The following is a 21,923-nucleotide window of genomic DNA, read 5'->3' as shown; positions in this document are numbered from 1 at the left end:
TATTCTGTATAACATCATATTCTTCGGGATGTCGTCGAAGAAGACTGGTTTCAAGGCTTGCGGCGAATGTGGCAAGACTATGTCCATCACCGATCCACATGACTGCTGTGTCTGGTGCTTAAGCTCCGACCATGATGTCAAGGACTGTGCTTGCTGCAAGAAGATGACTTCGAAGGCGCTGAGAGAGAGAGAGGCGAAACTCCTTGTGGCTAAGCTAAAGAGTAAGAAGGAAAAGAAATCTTCGAAGTCTCGAGCTCGTCGTTCGAGGTCTCGGTCTCGGTCTCGATCGAGGTCACGCTCGGAGTCGTCTTCAGCTCACGCGTCGAAGTCTTCGAGGAAGAAGCACAAGAAGAGGAGCCACGAGTCACGACATCGCTCCGGAAAAGACTCTGGTTCGAGACCGAAGTCCCAGGTTAAGCTCCTGAGTAAGGAGTTGGTGGTTTCGGAGTCGGAGCATGTCTCTGTGGGTGAGGCTTCACAACCAGGTTCGCCCGAATCACAGGAGCAGGCCCATTCTCCACTTCAATCCAATCCTTCTGGTCAGGAGGATGAAGGTGAGGAGCAGGGGGCTGGTGAAGTCGAAGATCCGGTGCCTGCGGGTTCGTCGACCCCGGTTCCAGGACTCGTGGAAGAGGTCGACGTCGTCTCGACTCCGCCTCCCCAGGAACGTCCCAGAGATTCTTATCCTGAGTTTCCAGCTCCAGGTCAGGATCCATCTCAGTTCCTGAACGCCATGTTTGGTGTCTATTCTAGAGCAATGTTCCCGTCTGGTGCACCTGTTGGTCCCACGGGTCCTATGGCTTTCAACTTGGGTGTTCCCCAAGCTTATGCCCCTGCGCCCTTCATGCCTTTTATGCCGGCTATACCACCGCATTGGCATTTACCGGCACCTCTGGTGTCGTCGACGCCGAAGCGCTCGACGCCGACTCCGTCGACGCCGGTCACGTCGACGCCGATGCCCACGACTCCGAGGCAAGATTCTGTCCGACCTCGAGCTGAGAAGCCTCGTCCGACGTTGGGTTCGACGCCGGCTCCGGCGCCGTCGGAGTCGATTCCGAACCCGTTGGCTTCGATTGTGAAGGAAAGGTCTCGGAGAAGGGCTCAGAGACTCCTGGAAGAAGATAGGTATCAGTATTCGGATACTGAAGAAGGAGAGTTACGGGATTCTGAGGATCCTTTTGAGGATTTGTGTGAGGCCAGTGGGCTTGAGCTGTCACCTGAATGGGAGTTGGCTTCAGTTTCTAATGTGCCATCAAAGGATGTGGTGCCTTATCACACTGTTATTAAAAAAGCAGCGAGCCTTTTGAACATTACTCTTCCTACTGCTGACTATAAGCCTAACATCTTGACTGAGGTTCTTCATTCTCCCTCGTCAGTGGTTGAGCCTGTGTTGCCCTTCAACGAGGCCTTGACTGAGCCCATCTATGAGGTGTGGAAGAAGCCTTTGTCTGCTCCTGCAGTTTCGAGACCAGTTGCAAGGAGGTACAGAGTGGCACCTGAGGACCCGGCATTTTTATCTGTTCATCCCTTGCCAGAGAGTTTGGTGGTGCAGGCTGCTTGCGCTAAGAAGTCTGCTGGAGCTTTCCCACAGGTTCCTGGGAACAAGGAATCCAGGAAGCAAGATCAGGGTGCCAGGAAGGTCTTCTCATCAGCCAGTATGGCATTAAAATCAACCAATGCAACGTGCCTGATGGGTAGATATATCCATGCCTTGATGGATTCTGTCAAGCAGCTTGTTCCGAAAATCCCAGAAGATGACCGGAAGGATTTTCAGGAGGTGATTTCAGACACTCAGGCGGCTGCGAGGCAGGTGATTCAGAGTGGCCTGGACACTGCTGATTCGGTGGCAAGGGTCATGGGATCGTCGGTGGCCACCAGGAGGGCCGCCTGGCTTAAGTCATCGGAGTTCTCTGCGGACGTCCAGTCTGCGTTGTTGGACTTACCTTTTGATGGCTCAGGATTGTTTGGCAAGAAGGCTGATGCTGCCTTGGAACGTTTTAAGGACAGTAGGGCCACTGCAAAGTCCTTGGGTCTTCAGTCCAGAGGAACTACTGGTAAACGCTTCAGGGGGTTCGGAAGATCCTTTCGTTCCTACAGACCTTCCCAGCAACAGCCTCAGCAGCAACAAAATACTCTGTACAAGTCGTACAGGGGCAGACAAAGAACCCGCCCTAGAGGTCGTCAATCCTCCTCCTCCTCCTCCTCTCCTTCCCAACCCCCGGCCATTGCAGCAAAGCAGCCCTAGATCCGCCATTCCGGATCATGTGGACCCAGTGGGGGTCGGCTTACTCATTTCCTACAAGATTGGGAATTAATTACATCGGATCTTTGGGTTCTCAATCTTGTAGGGAATGGGTATTCACTTCCTTTCCGGGAATTCCCTCCCAATTACCCTCCTTGCCAGGGTTTTTGTTCGGAGGACCACCTGCTTCGCCTGCAGGAAGAAGTCCTGGCTCTTTTAAAAAAAGGTGCAATAGAGGTGGTTCCAGAGCAGGAGAGGGGTCAGGGGTGCTACTCCCGGTATTTCCTGATCCCCAAGAAAGATGGCAGGCTTCGACCTATCCTGGATCTCAGGATCTTGAACCTTTACCTGAAACAGGAAAAGTTCAAGATGCTCACTCTTGCGCAGGTTCTTCAAGCGCTGCTGGAAGAAGACTGGATGGTGTCAATCGACTTGCAGGATGCGTATTTTCATATTCCCATCCTGAAGTCGCACAGAAAGTATCTCCGTTTTACGGTGGGGTCACAACACTACCAGTTTGTGGTTCTTCCGTTTGGTCTTACTACTGCTCCTCGAGTCTTCACCAAGGTGATGGCGGTGGTGGCAGCTCATCTCAGAAGATCGGGGATACATGTGTTTCCGTATCTAGACGACTGGCTGATCAAAGCAGAGTTGTCGGAGAAGGTGCTCCATCATCTGCAAATGACAACTCAGTTGTTGCACAGGTTGGGTTTTTCGATAAATGTACCCAAATCTCACCTGGTGCCCTCGCAGCGCAACCTGTTCATAGGTGCGGTACTGGACACTACTGTGTGTCGCGCATTCCCTCCCCCTCAAAGGATTCGCGACATTCAGGAGATGATTCCTTTGTTTTTCCCTGGAGCGGTTGTTCCAGTCCTGAAGGTCCTTCGTCTGCTCGGTCTGATGGCTTCATGCATCCTGTTGGTCAACCATGCATGCTGGCACATGAGGGCACTCCAGTGGTGCCTCCGCAGGCAGTGGTATCAGCACAGCGGAGATCTCAGGGAGTCAGTGAAGATCTCCAGAGAAACTGCAGCGGATCTGTCTTGGTGGAGTGTGGAAGGCAATCTGTCACAAGGAAAGCCTTTTCAGATTCCTCCTTCGGTTGCCACAGTAGTATCGGACGCGTCCACCCTCGGGTGGGGTGCTCATCTGGGGGACCTGGAGGTCAAGGGTCTTTGGTCTCCAGAGGAAAGGTTGCTTCACATCAACCTCCTGGAATTGCGGGCAATTCGTCTGGCGCTCAAGGCCTTCCTCCCTTCCCTTCGCGGTCAGTCGGTCCAAGTCCTAACGGACAACACGACCGCGATGTGGTACATCAACAAACAGGGAGGAGTAGGGTCGCAGTGTCTCTGCAGAGAGGCTCTGTGTCTCTGGTCCTGGGTTCAGGACCATCAGATTTGTCTGATGGCAAATCATCTGGCCGGAGTTCAGAACGTTCGTGCAGACAGTCTCAGTCGGCAGTTCTCTGCCGATCACGAGTGGAGGCTCCATCCAGAGGTAGTTCTCAACATCTTTCGGATGTGGGGGACTCCTCGGGTGGACCTGTTTGCCACTCACGAGAATGCTCACTTCCTGTCATTCTGCAGCCTCCAGTTTCCGATGCAGGGAGCCTAGTGGGATGCGTTTCAGTTGAGTTGGAGCTCGCAACTCCTTTACGCGTTTCCTCCCATACCCTTGATTCCTCGGGTTCTGAGGAAAGTTCGCCAAGACCGGGCCCAAGTTATATTGATCGCCCCGGATTGGCCAAGAAGGGTGTGGTACTCGGACCTTCTCCACCTCTCCTCTCACCCGCCGCTCCGTCTCCCTCACAGGGCAGATCTCCTCTCTCAGTGGGAGGGGCAGGTTCTACACCCCCACCTCCAGACCTTACACCTTCATGCCTGGAGATTGAACGGGGCAACCTGATTTCTTTTTCTCTCCCTCACGATGTGGTGGATGTCATTTTGTCAGCCAGGCGTGACTCCACTAAGTCCATCTATTCTTATAGGTGGTCTAAGTTTGATATTTGATGCAGGGAGAAGTCCATAGACCCTTTGAGGGCCCATTTATCTGATGTTCTCCAGTTTGCCCTTTCTCTGGCACAGCAGGGGCTTGCTGTTGCCACAGTGAAGGGTTATCTGTCAGCGCTGTCGGCGTTTATTTGTTTGCCTGACCAGCCTTCTCTGTTTAAGTCTCCTATAGTTTTGAGGTTTTTGAAGGGCCTCGTTAATAAGTTCCCTCCTGTCCCTTTTATTGTGCCTCAGTGGGATTTGAATCTAGTTCTGACATTTTTGATGGGTGCTCCTTTTGAGCCTCTTCATAAATGTACCATGAGGCTCCTAACTTTCAAAACTGCTTTCCTCGTTGCGATAACTTCGGCAAGGAGGGTAAGTGAGCTTCAAGCTCTTAGTTCCAAGCCCCCATTCCTGTCCATTCATGCTGATCGAATGGTTCTAAGGACCAGGGCTGCTTTTCTGCCGAAGGTGGTGTCTTCTTTCCACCTTGGTCAATCCATTACCCTCCCTTCCTTTTATCCTCCCCCTCACCCTTCCAAGGAGGAGGAGAGGTTGCACCGTCTGGACCCCAAGAGGGCGGTGTCTTTTTATTTGGACAGAACTAGAGACTGTCGCATGGACGACCAGCTCTTTGTTGGCTTTGCTGGCTGCAAGAAGGGAAGAGCGGTCCATAAGAGGACTTTGTCGAGGTGGATCGTCCTCTGCATTAAGATCTGCTACTCTTTGGCCGGTAAGGAACCTCCAGAGGGCATAAGAGCTCATTCAACTAGGGCTAAGTCTTCGACCTCTGCATTGGCTAGAGGTGGCCTGTAGAGGATATTTGTAGGGCTGCAACTTGGTCTTCCCTCCACACTTTCGCGAAGCACTACTGCTTGGATACCGAAGTGAGGAGGGATGGTCATTTTGCGCGCTCTGTTCTTCAGGATTTCCTGGTCTAGAAGAGTGGACACCCTCCTCCGGGAGTGGGGACTGCTGTGGGACTCTATTCACAAGGTGAGGAATCCACACGACAGATGTATCTATCAGAAGAACAAGTTACTTACCTTCGGTAACGCTTTTTCTGGTAGATACAATATCTGCCTGTGGATTCCTCACTGACCCACCCGCCTCCCCGTTGTCCACTCTTCTTTGCCAGAGTATCTCTGATGGGTTGTTTTATTGTTAAATGTTTTATTGCATTTACTTCACACTGTGTGTGTTATCTTGATTTCTATACTGTGTATATTGTGTACATTACTACTGTCATCGGTCCGTCCGTGTGCCTCGAAGGCAACGAAAAAAGGGCGGAACTGATGTCATCACGCCGGCGTGGGCCTATTGTAGGCGTCGGTGACGTCAGCGGAGTCGCGAGCGGAGCCGTGTCTCTGTGACGTCCGTGTCCACGTCGGCGCGAAGCTACAAAAAGAATTTCCGAATGTTGCTGACGCAAGGGGGATATTCACAAGGTGAGGAATCCACAGGCAGATATTGTATCTACCAGAAAAAGCGTTACCGAAGGTAAGTAACTTGTTCTTTAGACTTTATAAAGGCCATTAATAACAACTCCTTGAATTTCCATTTTACATCCCACATTAATAAATTCAGTACTGAATTCTTAGATGTAAACGTCTATATTAAAAATGAAACAATTGAAACCACCCTGTTTAGGAAAACCACCTCAGGAAATGTCACTCTTCACGCCACAAGTGCACATCCCAAAATATGGTGACATTTTAAGACTCCAAAGAATTTGCATCCTGGCAACTGATTTTGATTCTTGCTTGAGGGAAACTATGACTAGATTGAGAGCATGTGGCTATACCGATACTGTGCTTAATGAAGCTATGGCTAAAGCTAGTGTGCGACCAAGGATGAGTCTGTTCAAGAGCAGTGCCATTGACAATCTTCTTCCAGTAGAGGAAGCAGCCACATGTGATGAGGCAGCTAGACTGATCACTACGTACACTAGTGAGGAAAGAAAGATTAGATCTATAGTCGAAAAGAACTTGCCTATAGTACTTACTGATGTTGTGTTAGGTACAAAATTGCCTGCTACTCCCATGATCACCTTGAGGAGAGGTGTGGCTCACGGTGTAGAGCAGGCAGACCCGGAAGCTGAGGTCAGACCCGGGTTCAATTCCCGACACGGCAGGGTCTTGAGTTCAAATGTCCACGGACTCGATAATTCTCGCTTCGGTGCCTGACCTAATCATGGGTTCACACTCTGCAACTCTGGGCATTAAGCTTGCTTAATCTCCACAACGGCCCCCCTGCGGCGGGATGCCTGGCTTTCACCCTGGGGATGCCCTGTAGGGGCTATCTCACAGGGAAAAGCCAGGACGGGTTCCCAAGGCAAGCGCCGGGAAACCTCCGGGTAGCTGTGCGCTCAATAAATGCAATAATAATAATAATAATAAAAGTATGGGAGCAATCTTGGATAAAAGTAGCCCTGAGATCAGACAAAATAGAATGTGGCTACAACCTGCTCAAGGATTCTGAAAATGTTCCACTTGCAGAGCCTGCAAGTTTGGAATTAACATGACTCACTATCGCACCCCCTTTAGCACCAAAGAAATAGCCAGGGAGCGTTAATTGCAGGACTGAATTTTGTGGTTGGTTCAGTTCTAAAATTTCGGCGTTGGGGCAATCGAAAATGCCAGTCTGGGCAACTGGAGACTAGAATGATTCTCGAATTCGACAGCAAATAGCCACACGGTTTGAACAACATAGAAGATATGTACAATTTTCTCTAAACTTGCTATTTCCCCATTTCCATGATTCTAGACCGCATAACATAATGACACATGCCACTATATATGAGTTTCTTTTAGGTGTATATAGCCTCCTCCACTTTCTTGTATGTTGTAGGATAGGGAACAAAATATAACTTTAATACTTTTGTGTTAGTATTTGAATAACTCACATGCCTGTAATTGATAATATGTTTTTATATCACCTTTGCACTTTTATCCAGTATGATGAATTTTAGTGTTCAGTGGTTCTTTGACAGGATTTATCCGGTCATTGCATTCTTTAGAAAATATACGATACTAAGAGCAGTATTTAACATGCTAGATCGTAGAAGGCAATTTTAATTACATTGGGCAATCTTTGTATAATTTCAAAACATACGTTTGTTCAGAGAATGCTATGCTTTCACAATATGCCTTTAAGAGGAGAATATATTTGTATGTATTAATGTATTTATATAGATAGACATATAAATTGAAGCATTGACATATTGACACGTTAGAATGAAACATCTTATGCTTTAAGTTATCACTGAACCATCAATGACATAAGGTTTACATATTTACTAAATCTAAAACATTGATGTGGTGCTCTGCAACAATACCTCAGTATGTTTTCACTTTCAATGATCATGTGATCGGAAGTAGATGGAGGGGGGTGTGCACTTTGTAGCATTTAAAATCAATTAATTTGGGTGTGGCCCGCATGTGAAAAAGGGCTTCCGAACCATGAAACGCGTCATGCGCTGAGAAGAAACAAATGGTCATGAAATAAACATCTTTCCTAAGAATCAAGTGGTCCGTCCCTCCTTCTTCGCCATTTGGAGGTTGCGGGAGAATATACTTGCTGGATATATATATATATATATATATATATATATATATATATATATATATATATATATATATATATATATATATATATATATATATATATATATATACACATATATATATATATGTATGTATATATATATATTATATATGAAGCATACAAATGTCTGTGTGCGTGTAGGAATTAGAGTACGTTGAGGATCTATGGACACTGCCTTGCAGTATTTTCTTCCAGGCAAAAAGGTCTGGTCACTCTCAGAACATCCAGACCACTAACATTCAACAATTGTTGCCCAGTCTGGGGGCTACTCAGAGGTGATTTCTCTTAAAACTATAACATTTCCCTTGAAATTCCCGAAGCTGCATCTGTTTTTCGTCTCTTTGAATATTTGCTGCATAGGAAGCCCTTGGAACAGAAGTGCTGAATGTAAGAAATTAGATATTTACATAAGAACAATTCTCAATGGATGGTTACATCAAGATGAAGACAGTTCAATATGTACTTATGTTGTTAACTGATATAAACATATTTACACAATGGTCACTTGCATGCCATGAAAACTCTTCAAATGTGAAAGATAACCGAGAGCTGTGAAGAAAATGGAGGTGTGATGAGCTGACTGTGGAGTCAAGATCAAGGAGGTGAGCTTTGAGGGTATCGGTGGTTAATTTGTGCCGGTGGTTTCCAGTGGGTGCCACCACTGAAAAATACACAGATCTGAAAGACGGAGGAAGAGAAAGAAGGAAAAACTTTCACCAATGGAGAAAGCAGGGGCCTGCAAGAATGAGATAGAGGGCGGGGAGTACTTTTAATAACGGAATTAGTAGTGGATTGAAGAGGCATGAGGTGGATTTAAGACTAACAGTCAGTTAAATTGCACCATCCCAGATGTATCAGCAGTGCTTCCGGCACCATCACTCTTTCTTTTACAGACCAGGCACTGGAGGGTATGCTAGCGCTCTGAGAGGCAGGAGGTAGCTCCATGTTGAGTACACAAGGCGCTCCACAAGATGTTGTTGAGCAGTGTGAATGATCTCAAGCCTGATGATACAAAGGGTTGTTTTCACATCATGGTGAGGAGGTTCTGGTTGTCTGGACTAGTGAACGAGGTATGAGATGGCATGTGAGTAGCTGAGAGTCGTAGTGGGTGTTGTGTGGGGTATTCCATTGATTATTACAGTAACTACTCCGTGTTGGCTCTTTCGCTTGGTGTTGGTGGAGTGATGTGGGGAAGAGGCTAATGACGTTAAACAAAGTTCTTGTAATTAATTAATTATTTTGCAAGAGCTGAGAAGGAATACTGCAGGAGCTCTGTTGTCGCACTTGTACAGATTACTCATCGCCATAGCTTTTTTTCACGATTGGAAGTGAGAATGTGGGTGGATTCTCTTCATGCCTAGAAGCTGAAATATAGTAGCATTGGAGGAGATAAAGGACTTAATCCATAAGATGGAGTTGAACTGCACAAGAGTTGGGGTGTGATTGTGTCAGGGGGGAAGGCAGTGGTAGAGAAGGGTAGCTTATTGGAAGCATAGACGACCTGAGCATAAAGAGGCAGAAGGTCATCGATTGCCTGATGGTGGTGAGGAAGCAGTGGTTAGTGCCTTGAGACCCAATGGAGTAAGAAGTCATGCTATATAAGATTACTGATTGATTGATTGATTGATTGATTGAGATGTGTAGCATTCATTAGCACAAGTGCACTAAGCTGGGGGAGCTAACTGGTGTGTGACTCGGCGCACAGCCAGGGGCTGTAGGAGTGGGCATGTTCTCCATGAAGGCTGTAAAGCAGTCTGCATGGAGAACAGTGGAGTGTGCATGACTGTTTTGGGTCGACCAAACAGTCACTGCGTGCAGGAGTGTCTACCACTCCACCCCTGCAGCCCTGCAGCTCCGCCCTGCCCCCTCACGCACTGCTGCAGCAGGAGGAATAAATAAAATGATAATTACATTCCGTTATTATCATTTTATTGTTTCCTTTTTTTTATGCTCCTGGCAGTGGGGAGACGCTCCTATGCCTTAGTGGAGGAGCCGCCACTGTGTGTAAGAGCTCACTTGACACCACTTATGGCCATATTTTACTACCTCAAAGAGGGACAGAGAGGTCCATCCTCTTGCTTGCATTAGAGACCAAGACACCCCTGCTACGTCAAACAGAGATACTGCTTAAAGGTTCGAGAATGGTCTGCTCAAGGGTGATTAATGAAGTCAAACAAGGTGATGGTGTTATTGAGGGAGGTGGTGCAGAGAGGCAAGAGAAGGCAGGCAGAGAGGTGAGAGTGAGGAAACAAAGAAGAGCTTAAGAGATAAGGCCAAGGGAACAGAGATTTGCTGGCAGTGAATTGTGCAGCGATGATTGATCGCTTGGTAGGGTGTTTGACTGGTTTAATGCAGCGGGTAAGCCGAGAAGGATGAGAAAGGCAGAGAGGCGATTGTGGAGTGCCAAGGCAAGAAATGTATGCATGCCGGTTCTTTAGAGGGGAGGTGGCCAAAGCTAGATTGGAGAGGGCTGAGCAGGTTTAACAACGAGCCCATTGTACCCTACTGTGTAAGAGTCTTGCATAAGAAGTAGGGTCAATATAGGGCAGGGAGAAGTCAGGCTCTTTGACCCAGGCCCTGTTTTTTATAGGGGTTCCGTGCTGCTACACCACTGCTGGTGTGTATTAAGGATAAGTCACTTACCATGAAGGTGGAAAGCGTGTGTAATGGCTGTGCATGGAGTAAGGGTGGAAAAAGTGAAAGCCATGCCTGGAATGGGGGTGGACAATGTGTTGATTAACCATGGCATGAGTGTGAACAGAGAAACAGCAGTGCATGTAGTGACCTTGGACAGAGCAGTAGGCGTGCTTGGAGTGAGTTTGGCAGGGTAATGGCTGTAATATAAAACTCACCGGTCACCCTAATAAGCTTGGAACCTGAGCCACGGCTTCACGAGAAAAACATTTTTTATAACTCACCGGGCACCCAGAATAACCGTGGAGCCTGAACCCCGGGTTCTCAAGCCCCCTAAAAAAATCACTGGTCGATCCGTTTCGTGCACAAGCAAATTATAAAACATATGAAAAACTAAAAATAGTTCAGAGACAAATACTTCAGCACACAAAAAGGAGGTTTACAGTAGTTAGTCCATGCTGCATAGGTGTGCCAAAATAAATTAAGGAGGAACTAAAACACAGATTAACCTGTGAAAAGCAAAGGATTTAAGCAGATAAGCCACTAATCCAATTGAAAAGCAATGGGAAACAACCTTTACATCGCAGTGATTACACTGCGATGCATTTAGAACGCTGCCATTGCAACGCAAGCGTTACATCGACTTGCACTGGAGGGCGCTATAACTTATGGAATAGTAATATTTACTATTCTAATACATTCCCTACTGTACGTAGACTGGTGTTGGAATAGTAAATCTTACTAGTCCTGAATCCAGCGCCCTCCAGCGTAAGTCATTGTAATGACTTCCGTTGTAAAAACTGCGATGTTGCATACCGCAATCATTTTGATTGCATTATAACACATATTCAAACGCAATGGGTGGAGTTTCCCCACTGGTACAGATTACTAGATGTCTCAGAGAGACAGCGCATTCGCGCTTTGTAAAAGAAGGGTAGTTAGAGTAGAGTGGGAAGGGGGATTAAACACATGTTGGGAAGAGTTGGACTAAAATAGAGGTGAGTGACAAAATGGCAGAGAAAAAAGAGAGGTAAAAGGAGCAAGAATATAAGAAAAAAAGTGAGAAGGGAAAGGAGAGAGGGACGAAGTGGAAGAAGAGAAAGTCAAAATAATTTTAAAAAATGATAGGCAAACTCAACGTTTGGCCCACCGATTCTCAAGGGGGTGAGAGCACTACTGCACCCCAACTATATCTTTCTTTGATGCTCTCTGGTGAGAGGCTAAGCGGGCTTATTTCTCTTGCTTGCATTAGGGCCCAAGACACCCTTATTACACAACTGCTCTCTTATGATTATAGCGGTGCGTGTTACAAACATATATACTGACATACACAGTAACTTCCACATGCAAGATCCAACTTTTTATTGTATAGCTATACATGGATGTTTTAGGCTGTTTGCATATTTTTCCATGGTTTTAATTGTGATATTGGTACTGCTTTAGTGGATTAAAACTATAAATAATATATCACGATTACGATTGTAAGAAATTAATTTTGAAAAATAATTCTCCATGATATATGTATTTAAAACAGTTTATTATGTTGCTAAGTATGGTTCTCACTGAGGGCTTCTAGCTCAAAGACCAGATTTTAAATCTACTTATCTACTACTATAGAGAGGTGTGGCATAGCGGCTAGAGCGCTGACTCGGGAGAGGGGGTTCACAGTTCGATCGCCGGAAGCAGCTCAGCATCATATGACCTTGGGTGATAGCTCACTTAATCTCCCTGAAGGCCCGCAGTGCCTTGACACCCTTAATGGGATGATATGTCTGTTCTTTACAAATAGGAATTATTTTATTTATTATGCTGCTATGACGTACGTGGATATCAAAAGTTGTTACCCATCTATATTCAACCAAATGTATGTTTCCAAGGAATTTTTCATAGAATAAATAATATTTCATGATGGTTATTCTTATTTTTCTACTAATGCCAATGCTGTATGGTCTTGATTCGATTTCCTGCCTTTTTTGTCACCATCTTACATTTTCTGTCTCTCTGTTTCACTCCAGCAGGTTCTGTTTCATCCCTGATTGCTCCCTTTGTCACTATTTTCCTTTCTTTTTCTTCCTCCACTTTTATCCTCTTTCTGTCTTACTTCTCTTGCTCTGTTCAAAGTTTGATGAAGAAAATATAAGCTTCTCTAAAAATGAGTGGTGTTGCCATCACCTGCAGTATCCTACACAAACTAAGTACTGTATGAATATGCACACATTGGTGGTGAGTGTAGGGGTATTACCATTGGTAGAGTAAGTTAGCAAAATACAGCCTCCTACTTGGAAGGCACAGAGGAGAAGCAAGGCTGCATTTTTAAGGTGCATTGCCTAAGGGAAGCTTCCTGAGCTCCACTCTGAATACCCATAGAAATCAGCGGGCGCCTAAGCAGAGAATACACCAGACTCCGAAAACGTTGTAAAGTTGTATGAAGTATATGAATATATACAGAAATAAATATAAATAATCACCAATTTTGGGTCACCGCTGGTCTGGCTAATTAAGGCCAGACCTTTCTTTTCAATGCTGCCTTTGGGTCTTGACTGAATTTTGTGAATCTGAGCAAATCACTTTATTTCCCTCTACATCAATTCCCTTATCTGTATCCGTTTGTGACACATAGAAACACAAGAATTTCAGTACCAAGCCCAACGTACAAAACTGGACTGGATTCCAGCGGATCACCCCCTTTCAGGAGTCTCCGATTATGGCTCAGCACAGTATGGTAGCTCTCCACCCTCTATCTTTTCTGTGAGGAGATTTCCGTGGTGGAATTCTCCATACTCATAACTTATGTTTTATTATCAATGTGGGAGGTGTGCGGCTGCAAAATGGGGAATACTAATTACAAAATGGGAAAGATAAACTATTACAAACACCCCCACCACAAACGTTTTACGTACAGGTGGAGGAGATCTTCACCTGTGGTGGATGTCTCCCAATGGGAAGGCACAGGAAAAAATATAAAAGTATATTATTCTGAAAAAATTATGAAAAATAGTTAAACGATGAAATAGAAACAATAAAAAAATCCTACTCACAGTTAAATGTTCCTTTGATTTAATCAGATTGATTATAAAAAAGTTATATGAAGAATTAATTTAAACTGGTTTTATTTTTTTTAAAGTTTAAAAGTTTAATTTAATTGTATTTTTAATCAAAGTGTATTATCAAACTGGTAAATAATAAAATAAGGATTATATATGTGTGTGTGTGTGTGTTATATATATATATATATACATATATATATATATATATTGAGAGAGAGAGGGTAATCTAAAATTATATATATATATATTATTTTTGTTTAATGTTGTTACATTTAACTTATGTTAATTTCAGAAATTATGCATTACTCATGTGATGTGAAATTACCAAACTTACGCAATTACGCCAGCTAGAGTAATTAGGAGTAATTTTTGGGAAAAAATCCTACTGCAGAAGTACAGGAACAAAGAACTGGGGCCCAGATTTACAAAGGGTGTACATTGCCCTTGCATCACGTAAGGGAACACAAGTCATAGCAAGCCCGTTCGTGAGATTTACTAAGCCATGCACTGCCACCTTGCGTGGCTCTGCATCGCCTAGTAAATTCCGACTAACACAATATACGGCAAATCGCTGCCTTGCTTTAGTTTTCATTGGGAAGGCATACTATTTAGGTGGAGCATGGGCGTTCTCATTCATCCACCAATGGATTTTGACACAATCCCAGATTTACTAAGGGTAGTAAGCCTGGAATTGTATCAAAATGGTATGCCTACCTCAGTGAGGCGTAACAAGGAGAAGTATCTTTATAGCTCCTCATTATTTCCTCTTTCTATTTGTGCTGCAATCTGCAGCACACGTAAAAAGAGGAACATGTGCAGGAAAAGCATACAAAAACAATCCTGATTTCAAACCAGACGTCCTTGCACTATAGTGCCAGGGTGCTTGTGTTGGCCTGCGTTGCGCCAGCTCAAGGAGAGAGCACAATTGCTGCATATCTCTGTAAATTTGGAGAATTTTGCTCTGTCCTTTTCATGATACATAGCGCAGCAACTTTGTTTGCTCCTCTGCATTGTGTGAAAGGTAGTTAAATGTGCCCCTAAGAGACAGCGAGGGGTTGCTGGCTACTGCTGTTGGTGTCCTGTTGCATTTAGTGCAGTTTTCTTAGCGCAAAATGCATTCTCAGGCCCATTTTGGATGTCATGGTGCAATTTTCACTAAGAAAATAGAGCTAAGTGCTGGATCACGCATCTCACACAATTACACATACTTGCGAGTAATTTTGTGGTAGTTACAAGTAATTACGCTAGAGTGAATTATGCCAGTTATGCGCACCCCTAATATTTTTAAAGAATAATAATATTTAATAATTTTCTGTAAAGTTTTCAATAGGGAGGCCTCTGCCACAGTGGGAAAGGTCTCCACCTATGTGTGGGGAAGGTCTCCAACTAGTAGTAACTTTACACTCATAAATCCTATTGTGGGGTGTGAATGAGTATGAATGATCAGGAGTGCGATAGGCACCTTGTCTTTTCATTGCATCTGCAAATTTATACATGTTGAACATTTCAGTTTCAATTCAGGTATGTCTCTTATTATGAACACTGAATATGTTTTATGTTTACAAAATTATTTATGTGATGCAGATGTGTTGGACCTGGCATCCTTGACATAGTTTTCCCCCTAAACTTGTGCCTTCAGAACTCTTGTTTTTGCTGACTTTGTTTGTGCTGGCCTTAGGACCCTGTGTACCACTGCTAATGTGCAAAAGTGCTTGTGCTCTCTCCCTAAAACATATTAGGTTGGCTTATACCCAATTGGCATATTTATTTTACGTGTAGGTCCCTAGTAAAGTGGCACGCCCTGTGTCCAGTGCCTGTAAATTAAATGCTACTAGTGAGCCTGCACCACTGATTGTGTCACCACTTAAGTAGCATTTAAAAATATCTTAGGCCACTTGCAGTCTATTGTGTTCAATTTTAAACTGCCATTTCGACCTGACAAAATAAACCTGCCTCTCCCATAGGATAATATCGGAGTTACATTATTATCTTTTATAAGCGTCATTTCCAAATGGGAACAGGTAACCAGTTCATGTTTGGTGTCTCTGGAATTGTAATGAAGCGGTGAAGTCGGATTTTAAATTACAATTTTGAAAATGCCACTTTTAGAAAGTTGGCATATTCTTGCCTTAGCCATTTGGTGCCTGCACCCTGTCTCTGGGTCACATGACTGGGGGTAGTTGACAGTTGAGCTTTGTGTATTTCTTTCTAGACAGCCACACACAATGAGGCTCTTAGGTGTAACTGGATGGCCATTACTGGCAGGATGAGAGGGAGGAGCTGGACTCAGCGCAATTTAAACTTGAATAGGCTGTGTCTGGTTCCCTCACAAAGAGCTGCATACCCCTTATACTTAGTATGGAGCCTGCCCAGGAAGGCAGGACACATGTCCAATTCAAAGGCATGTCTTTAGAAGTTTCTTCCCACTTCAAATGCCCAACTGGGTATATATACTAGACCTCAGACACCACCACTTCGGTACACATTTAGAACTGTGGATACTCTGTCAGGAAGAAGGACTGCTCTCCTGCTAAAAGGACTGACTGCTGACTGCTCTGAAGGATGGCTGCCCTGCTTTGCTGACCTGCTGCCCTTTTGCCTGGGTGAGAAGGACTGGACCTGCATTTCTTGAACCCAGAACTCACAGTGAGCCAAAGGCTAGCTGTATGGCCACCTGATCTCAAGCCTCAGGGCCATAAAAGGTTTCCAACAACCTTGCACATTGTTGGTGCTGCATGGATTTGACCAGACAAAGATTTGTATCGCAGCCCTTCGGAACCGTCACTGCGCAACACATCCTTAGCGCAGGCCCTCGAATCCCTCATTGACAGCAGCCTTGACAACAACACCGGACTCCGCATTGCATCCTAGCTGCTCTTCGGAACTGACGTATTAACCCAATTACACACTGCATTTTCAGCACCCGACTTCACATCGCAAGCCCCAGCAACAGGATCATCAACAATGACACCGTTCCTCACATCGCAGCCTTGCCCCATTTCAGGATCCAACACCTCGTTTCGGCTGTGTGACGCAATTTCAACACGGAAACTCGCAACGCTACGCAAACCTGGTTTTAAGGTACTCTTTTCAGCAGGCCTTAATAGGTTCCTATAGCTGGCCCGCCCTCCATCACGGTCGGCCTGAATTTGTGCCTTTGTCCATGTCAAGCAAGACTAGATATCCAGAATTGGCGTTGTATGCTTTTTGGCGTTATTATCACAAAAATATTTGAAATTGCACATCTCCAGTTGTACTGATTGGATTTTTGGGATCCTTTTTTGTGTGATGTTCTTCACTTTATTACTGCTTGAAGTGTCACACAAATATTTACACATTGCCTCTAAGTTAAGCCTAACTGTTCTGTGCCAAGCTACAATAGGGATAAGCACAGGCTAATTTAGGGTTGGCTTGTGCCTCACCCTGACAAGGATTGTGGTTGCTTCTTGGCTAGGGCTCACAACCCAGTCAACCAAAATCCCAGTTCTTTACAAGATGTTTATCTCAGACAACCAACATGACGGATGATTAGAGTAGATGAGGTTAAACAGGATGAGATGCACACCATCGTGCTCCTTGTCCATCCGTATTATCCATTTTTCTAACATTCCACTTTTAAAGGCGTGCAATACCTGCTCTGCGCATCGGTTCATTGCGCTAACAATATAACAAATCCACAAAAGGAACCAGCTTCGATTCCATCAGGCTGCACAGCCACATCAATATTTGAATCCAATGAACCGAATTTATGTGCTTCACTCTTTACTTTTCTCCAATTTTAAACGTAACTTTTCTTCCATACTTTTACTTGTGGTGATTCAATTCATTTTATTCAATCATTTTATTCAATCATTTCTCCATGTGTGTGTTTCGTTGGTAATCAAAAAGACTCAGGAGGTCAAAGATGGGTTCCACATGCCATGATTTATTAAAAGTAACCCAATACATTTCGGGAACTGATTCCCTTCGTCAGGGGCATCTGCAAATGCAAACATAACCATGTATCAATCAGAGAAAAGTCAAGAGTGAAGCACATAAATTTGGTTCATTGGATTCAAATATTGATGTGGCTGTGCAGCCTGATAGAATCGAAGCTGGTTCCTTTTGTGGATGATTAGAGTAGAACAGCATCTGTTTTCCTCTAATCATTACTATTGGTCAGTTCAGCAGAAGTGTTGTTTTGTAATATTGCGTTTCTGTTGATCTGCACATCTTCTGCACCAGCCATTGGAAATCAATAAATCTGAAGCAGACATGAGACGGTGAGCTCCCACCTCCTTATGCAACAGTTGTTTCCCCATATGTCATCTTTCACTGAAATTGTGTCAAGACTTTGGCACAAGATTCTCTTCTGAAGCATGTTAAAGTTCCCTCCTCTGTAGCCAGATAAAAATGCACTTGTTGTAGGTGACAAGACAGCACCAAGAAAATTGTGAACACGTAACTTTGGAGTACGTTCCATCCATGCTTGGATTCACTCAGTGTCTTGGTGTCCAGTTTCAGCCTATTTCTTTATCTCATTATTTCAAGTGCTTATCAACTTTAATATCAATATACTCAAACACTATACAAACTGTTGCCACATCCAAAATGGCAGACCTTGGTAGCCAATCTGTAGCAGATCTGTAAAACTGTGCTGAGCTAAAGTACATTCACCTATTACATGTTAAATAATACATCATATAATCTTAATCTCATTATTTCTTTATTACCCCGCAATCACAGGTGCTTTCCTTAGGAGCAGACGTGTTACCAGAATACAAGCTGCAGGCTCCCAGGATTCACCGATGGACCATTCTTCACTACAGCCCTTTCAAGGCTGTCTGGGACTGGCTCATTCTCCTTTTGGTCATCTACACGGCCGTCTTCACGCCATACTCCGCGGCCTTCCTGCTGAACGACCAGGAAGAGGAGAAGACCTGGGAGTGTGGCTACTCGTGCAACCCCCTCAACATTGTGGACCTGATTGTGGATATCATGTTCATTGTGGATATCATCATCAACTTCAGGACCACGTATGTCAACGTCAACGATGAGGTGGTTAGCCACCCGGGAAAAATTGCCATCCATTACTTTAAGGGCTGGTTCCTTATTGACATGGTGGCTGCCATTCCTTTTGATTTACTCATTTTCAGGAGTGGTTCCGATGAGGTAAGCAAACTGCTTATTTTCAAATCTGTTGGAGGTTGTGATTGAATCTGTTTGTTAGAATGAATTTCTATTAATGGTCAAAAACGTGTCAACATTAGGCTCAGGGTAAGGCTTCTGCGTTTGTTCTTTTCTTTCATAATTGAATTTGGTTTATTTTGGAGTTTATTTTTCTTATTATAAATATTTTGTCATGTTTCTAAGTAACATAGATTTACTGCGAGAGGTTTCCAAAGACGGCAACAGAGACTGGGAAGCTCTATCGCCATACTGTCAAGGTATGTACATATGGGCTAATATACATTTACTATTTTTAACTCCACATCAACTCTCCTTGATGACGTATTTATTGATACTGATATTCGGAGTTAGGAAAAGTAAATCTACACTTACCCATATATACTTACTTTGAGAATATTAAGGCCTCCATATCCTGCAGTTAATATTGCTGTAGGTAGATGTTTTGCACCTTGATTTTCTAAAAACAACAATGATTGGGATTCACATAGCATCCAAGTGTCACATTATGTATTTATTGCATGAGTTGTCCGAGGAGGGTATTAGAACCTGAGGCCCACGTAGTTGCCCAATGGTCACATGCTATATATGACACGTTCACTTCAGTCGTTCTTGGCTTATTGTGTTTAGGCAACAGTCCTTTGCGTTGCGGGGGGACTGAGAGTACAATGTTTAGACCAGCAAGTCATTAGCCATGTTTAACTTTCGTAGCACAGGTATTAACTTCTTTTTTAAGAAAATGCCTTTATGCATTACTCCCTGTGTGAGTATGCATAATTTTTAAATGGCTGGAATGTTATGTGTGTTTCAAATCTTACCTCTTCCCCTTGGAGAGTTCAAGCCGCCATTGGGATTGTTAATGACACTCAAGAGATGAACACTCTTTCAACACACCTTAGAGTGCTATCCTTTAAAAAATTAAATATAGCAACTGCTTATTTAATGGTGGGTGTGTTGGCAATGGCTTTAAACATGTTTCAGTGACACCACTTTAGCAGTAATCTTTATCAGCTTACCTGTGTCTCGCGTTGCAGTACATTATAGAGGAAGGAGCTTGTCAAAGGTGTTGGTTTAGGATCTAGGGGCTCCATTAGGATGGTGGGCGGATCGCCCCCGCCAGGCAGGCGGTAGCCACCGCCAGCCTGGCGGGCGAAATACGCCCGCCATCCTTCCCTGTATTCCCCCCCGCCATATTAGAATGGCGGGGGGGGGACCACGGCGGAGCAAAACACCGCCCGCCACTTTTCCGCCGGAAAATGATTAATATGGTGGCGGTGTCTATGAGACACCCCCAGCCATATTACAATGGCAAGTGTGCAATGCCTTTCCGCGGCGGCAATGCCACCACGGAAAGGCAGGCGGTGTTCACTCTGGGGCCCCCTGTGGGCCCCCGGAGTGAAGGCCAAAGGGGGGTGGCACACAGGGGGGTACCTGTGGTACCCCCCTGCATTTGTATAATCAAAGCGGCAGGCACCGCGCGGTGCCTGCCGCTTTGATTATGTAAATGCTGCTAAGCATTTTTAGTATTGTGGCGGGCGGAGCAGAGAGCTCCGCCCGCCACAATACTATAAATACAGGATGTGCCCGCCACTGTGGCGGGCACGTCCTAATGGTGTGTGCGGGACCCCCGCCCTTAGGGCGGGCGGTCCCGATTTCCGACAGGGCCCTAGGTATGGGGCCCTAGGTATTAGCTGCTGAATTAAATTAAATTTTGAATGGAAGGTATAAAGGTGTTTCTTAAATGCACCAAATAAATTAATTATACTCCTGCAATTCCACACAGAAAGACATGAGAGTTATCAAAGTTTATTTTTTTTACATTTTTTTATCGTTTTACCCCCATTTCTTTTTTATAAACCCCCCAGACACATTGGAAGCCATACATAAAATTTAGAATGAATATGATATACTTTAAACCTGACAAAGAAAGCAACAAGAGAAAATACAAAAACGCAGAAAAAGGGACAAGACAGACATGATAAGCATAGAAAATAAATAAATAAACAATCATAGTAAAAAAAATGCAAGCAAAGATGCATCAGACCCCATGCAACCCTAAATGTATCCTTTGAACCCGTAAGCTATATTTGACTTACTCATCGTCATTCGGCACCCCAGATCCCCCCAAAATCCAATCTGGAATAGGCACCCAGATTTTAGCCCCCAATCTTCTCTTCCTTCTCCCTTTGATTCTGTAAATTGATATTCCAAAGCTACACATAGCCAACAATCTAGCTCTCCAATTCAAGAACGTTGGAGGCTCAGAGCTAATCTACTCACTAGTAATACTACTGCCATCATAATAAACAAGAGTGCAATTTCGGCATAATTTGTTATAATGGGCAGTGACTCCAAACCCACCCCCATAATCACAAGTTCACCCGTAAGAGTTATCTGTTTTTTAAACAATATATTTAAAAAACCCTCCAAATCATGATAGAACCCCCCTAATTTTGGACAAGAAAAAAGCACATGGATTGAGTCAGCCGCAAACGACCCACAACGATTGCACTTATCCCCGCCTATTTTTCCCCACCGGGACACTTTCCTAGGGGAGTAATACAAGCCCCATAAAGCCATATAATGCTGGCTGCGGTGCCTGCCTGTCATTAATACACTATTGGCAAGTTCCAATGATTTATTTATATTTATGCCCACCACATCGAAATTTTGCTCCCATTTCAATTGACAGTTTTCCAGATCATCTGGAAGGGCTGCGACTAATTGTTGATAGTAATGTCCCATCGGGGTCTTCTTCCTCATTTTCTCAATTAACTCATTTTTACAAAATTGCATTCCCACATTAGAACGAAATTTAACCATAAAGCTCCGAATTTGTAAGTATTTTAAAAAGTCTCCCTTGTCCAGGGCGAACTTTTCTCTAAGCTCTAAAAATACCATCATCTCCCCTTGATCCATCAATTCCTCTAAACACGAAATTCCTTTTCTATTCCATTTAAAACTAATGTGGTCCCTAACAATTGCTGGGAGCAACCAGGAGGCATTAAACAAAGTTTACTAATTCAATTTTGGAATATTACATAACCGTTTAATTTGCACCGACACTCTATAGGCAGTCCGCAGAATCTCAAACCTTGTTTTTTTGTAGTACGATGGTTCAAAAATGCTCACGAGCAAGCCATTGGCTTCCTCACCCTTAATAAGCACATAGATGGGCGGCCGATGACATAAAAGAATGGGAGTGTTGCCCCCCAAGATCAATGGCCCCATAAT

At 44.4% G+C, this 21,923-nt stretch overlaps 1 protein-coding gene across 2 annotated transcripts in view; it reads left to right on the top strand.

The window, feature by feature from the left end:
• Window positions 1-21,923, top strand: part of KCNH6 (potassium voltage-gated channel subfamily H member 6) — a 997,202-nt gene that overhangs the window by 831,681 nt on the left and 143,598 nt on the right. For both annotated transcript variants that reach the window (XM_086923820.1, XM_086923821.1), the window contains exon 5: window positions 18,249-18,674. In XM_086923820.1, the coding sequence (XP_086779946.1) occupies window positions 18,249-18,674 (426 nt within the window). The remainder of the gene's footprint in view (window positions 1-18,248; window positions 18,675-21,923) is intronic.

This window comes from Lissotriton vulgaris, chromosome 5 (genome assembly GCF_964263255.1).
Source record: "Lissotriton vulgaris chromosome 5, aLisVul1.2, whole genome shotgun sequence".
Classification (NCBI taxonomy): Eukaryota; Metazoa; Chordata; class Amphibia; order Caudata; family Salamandridae; genus Lissotriton; species Lissotriton vulgaris.
This window is presented reverse-complemented; position numbering and strand designations above follow the sequence as displayed.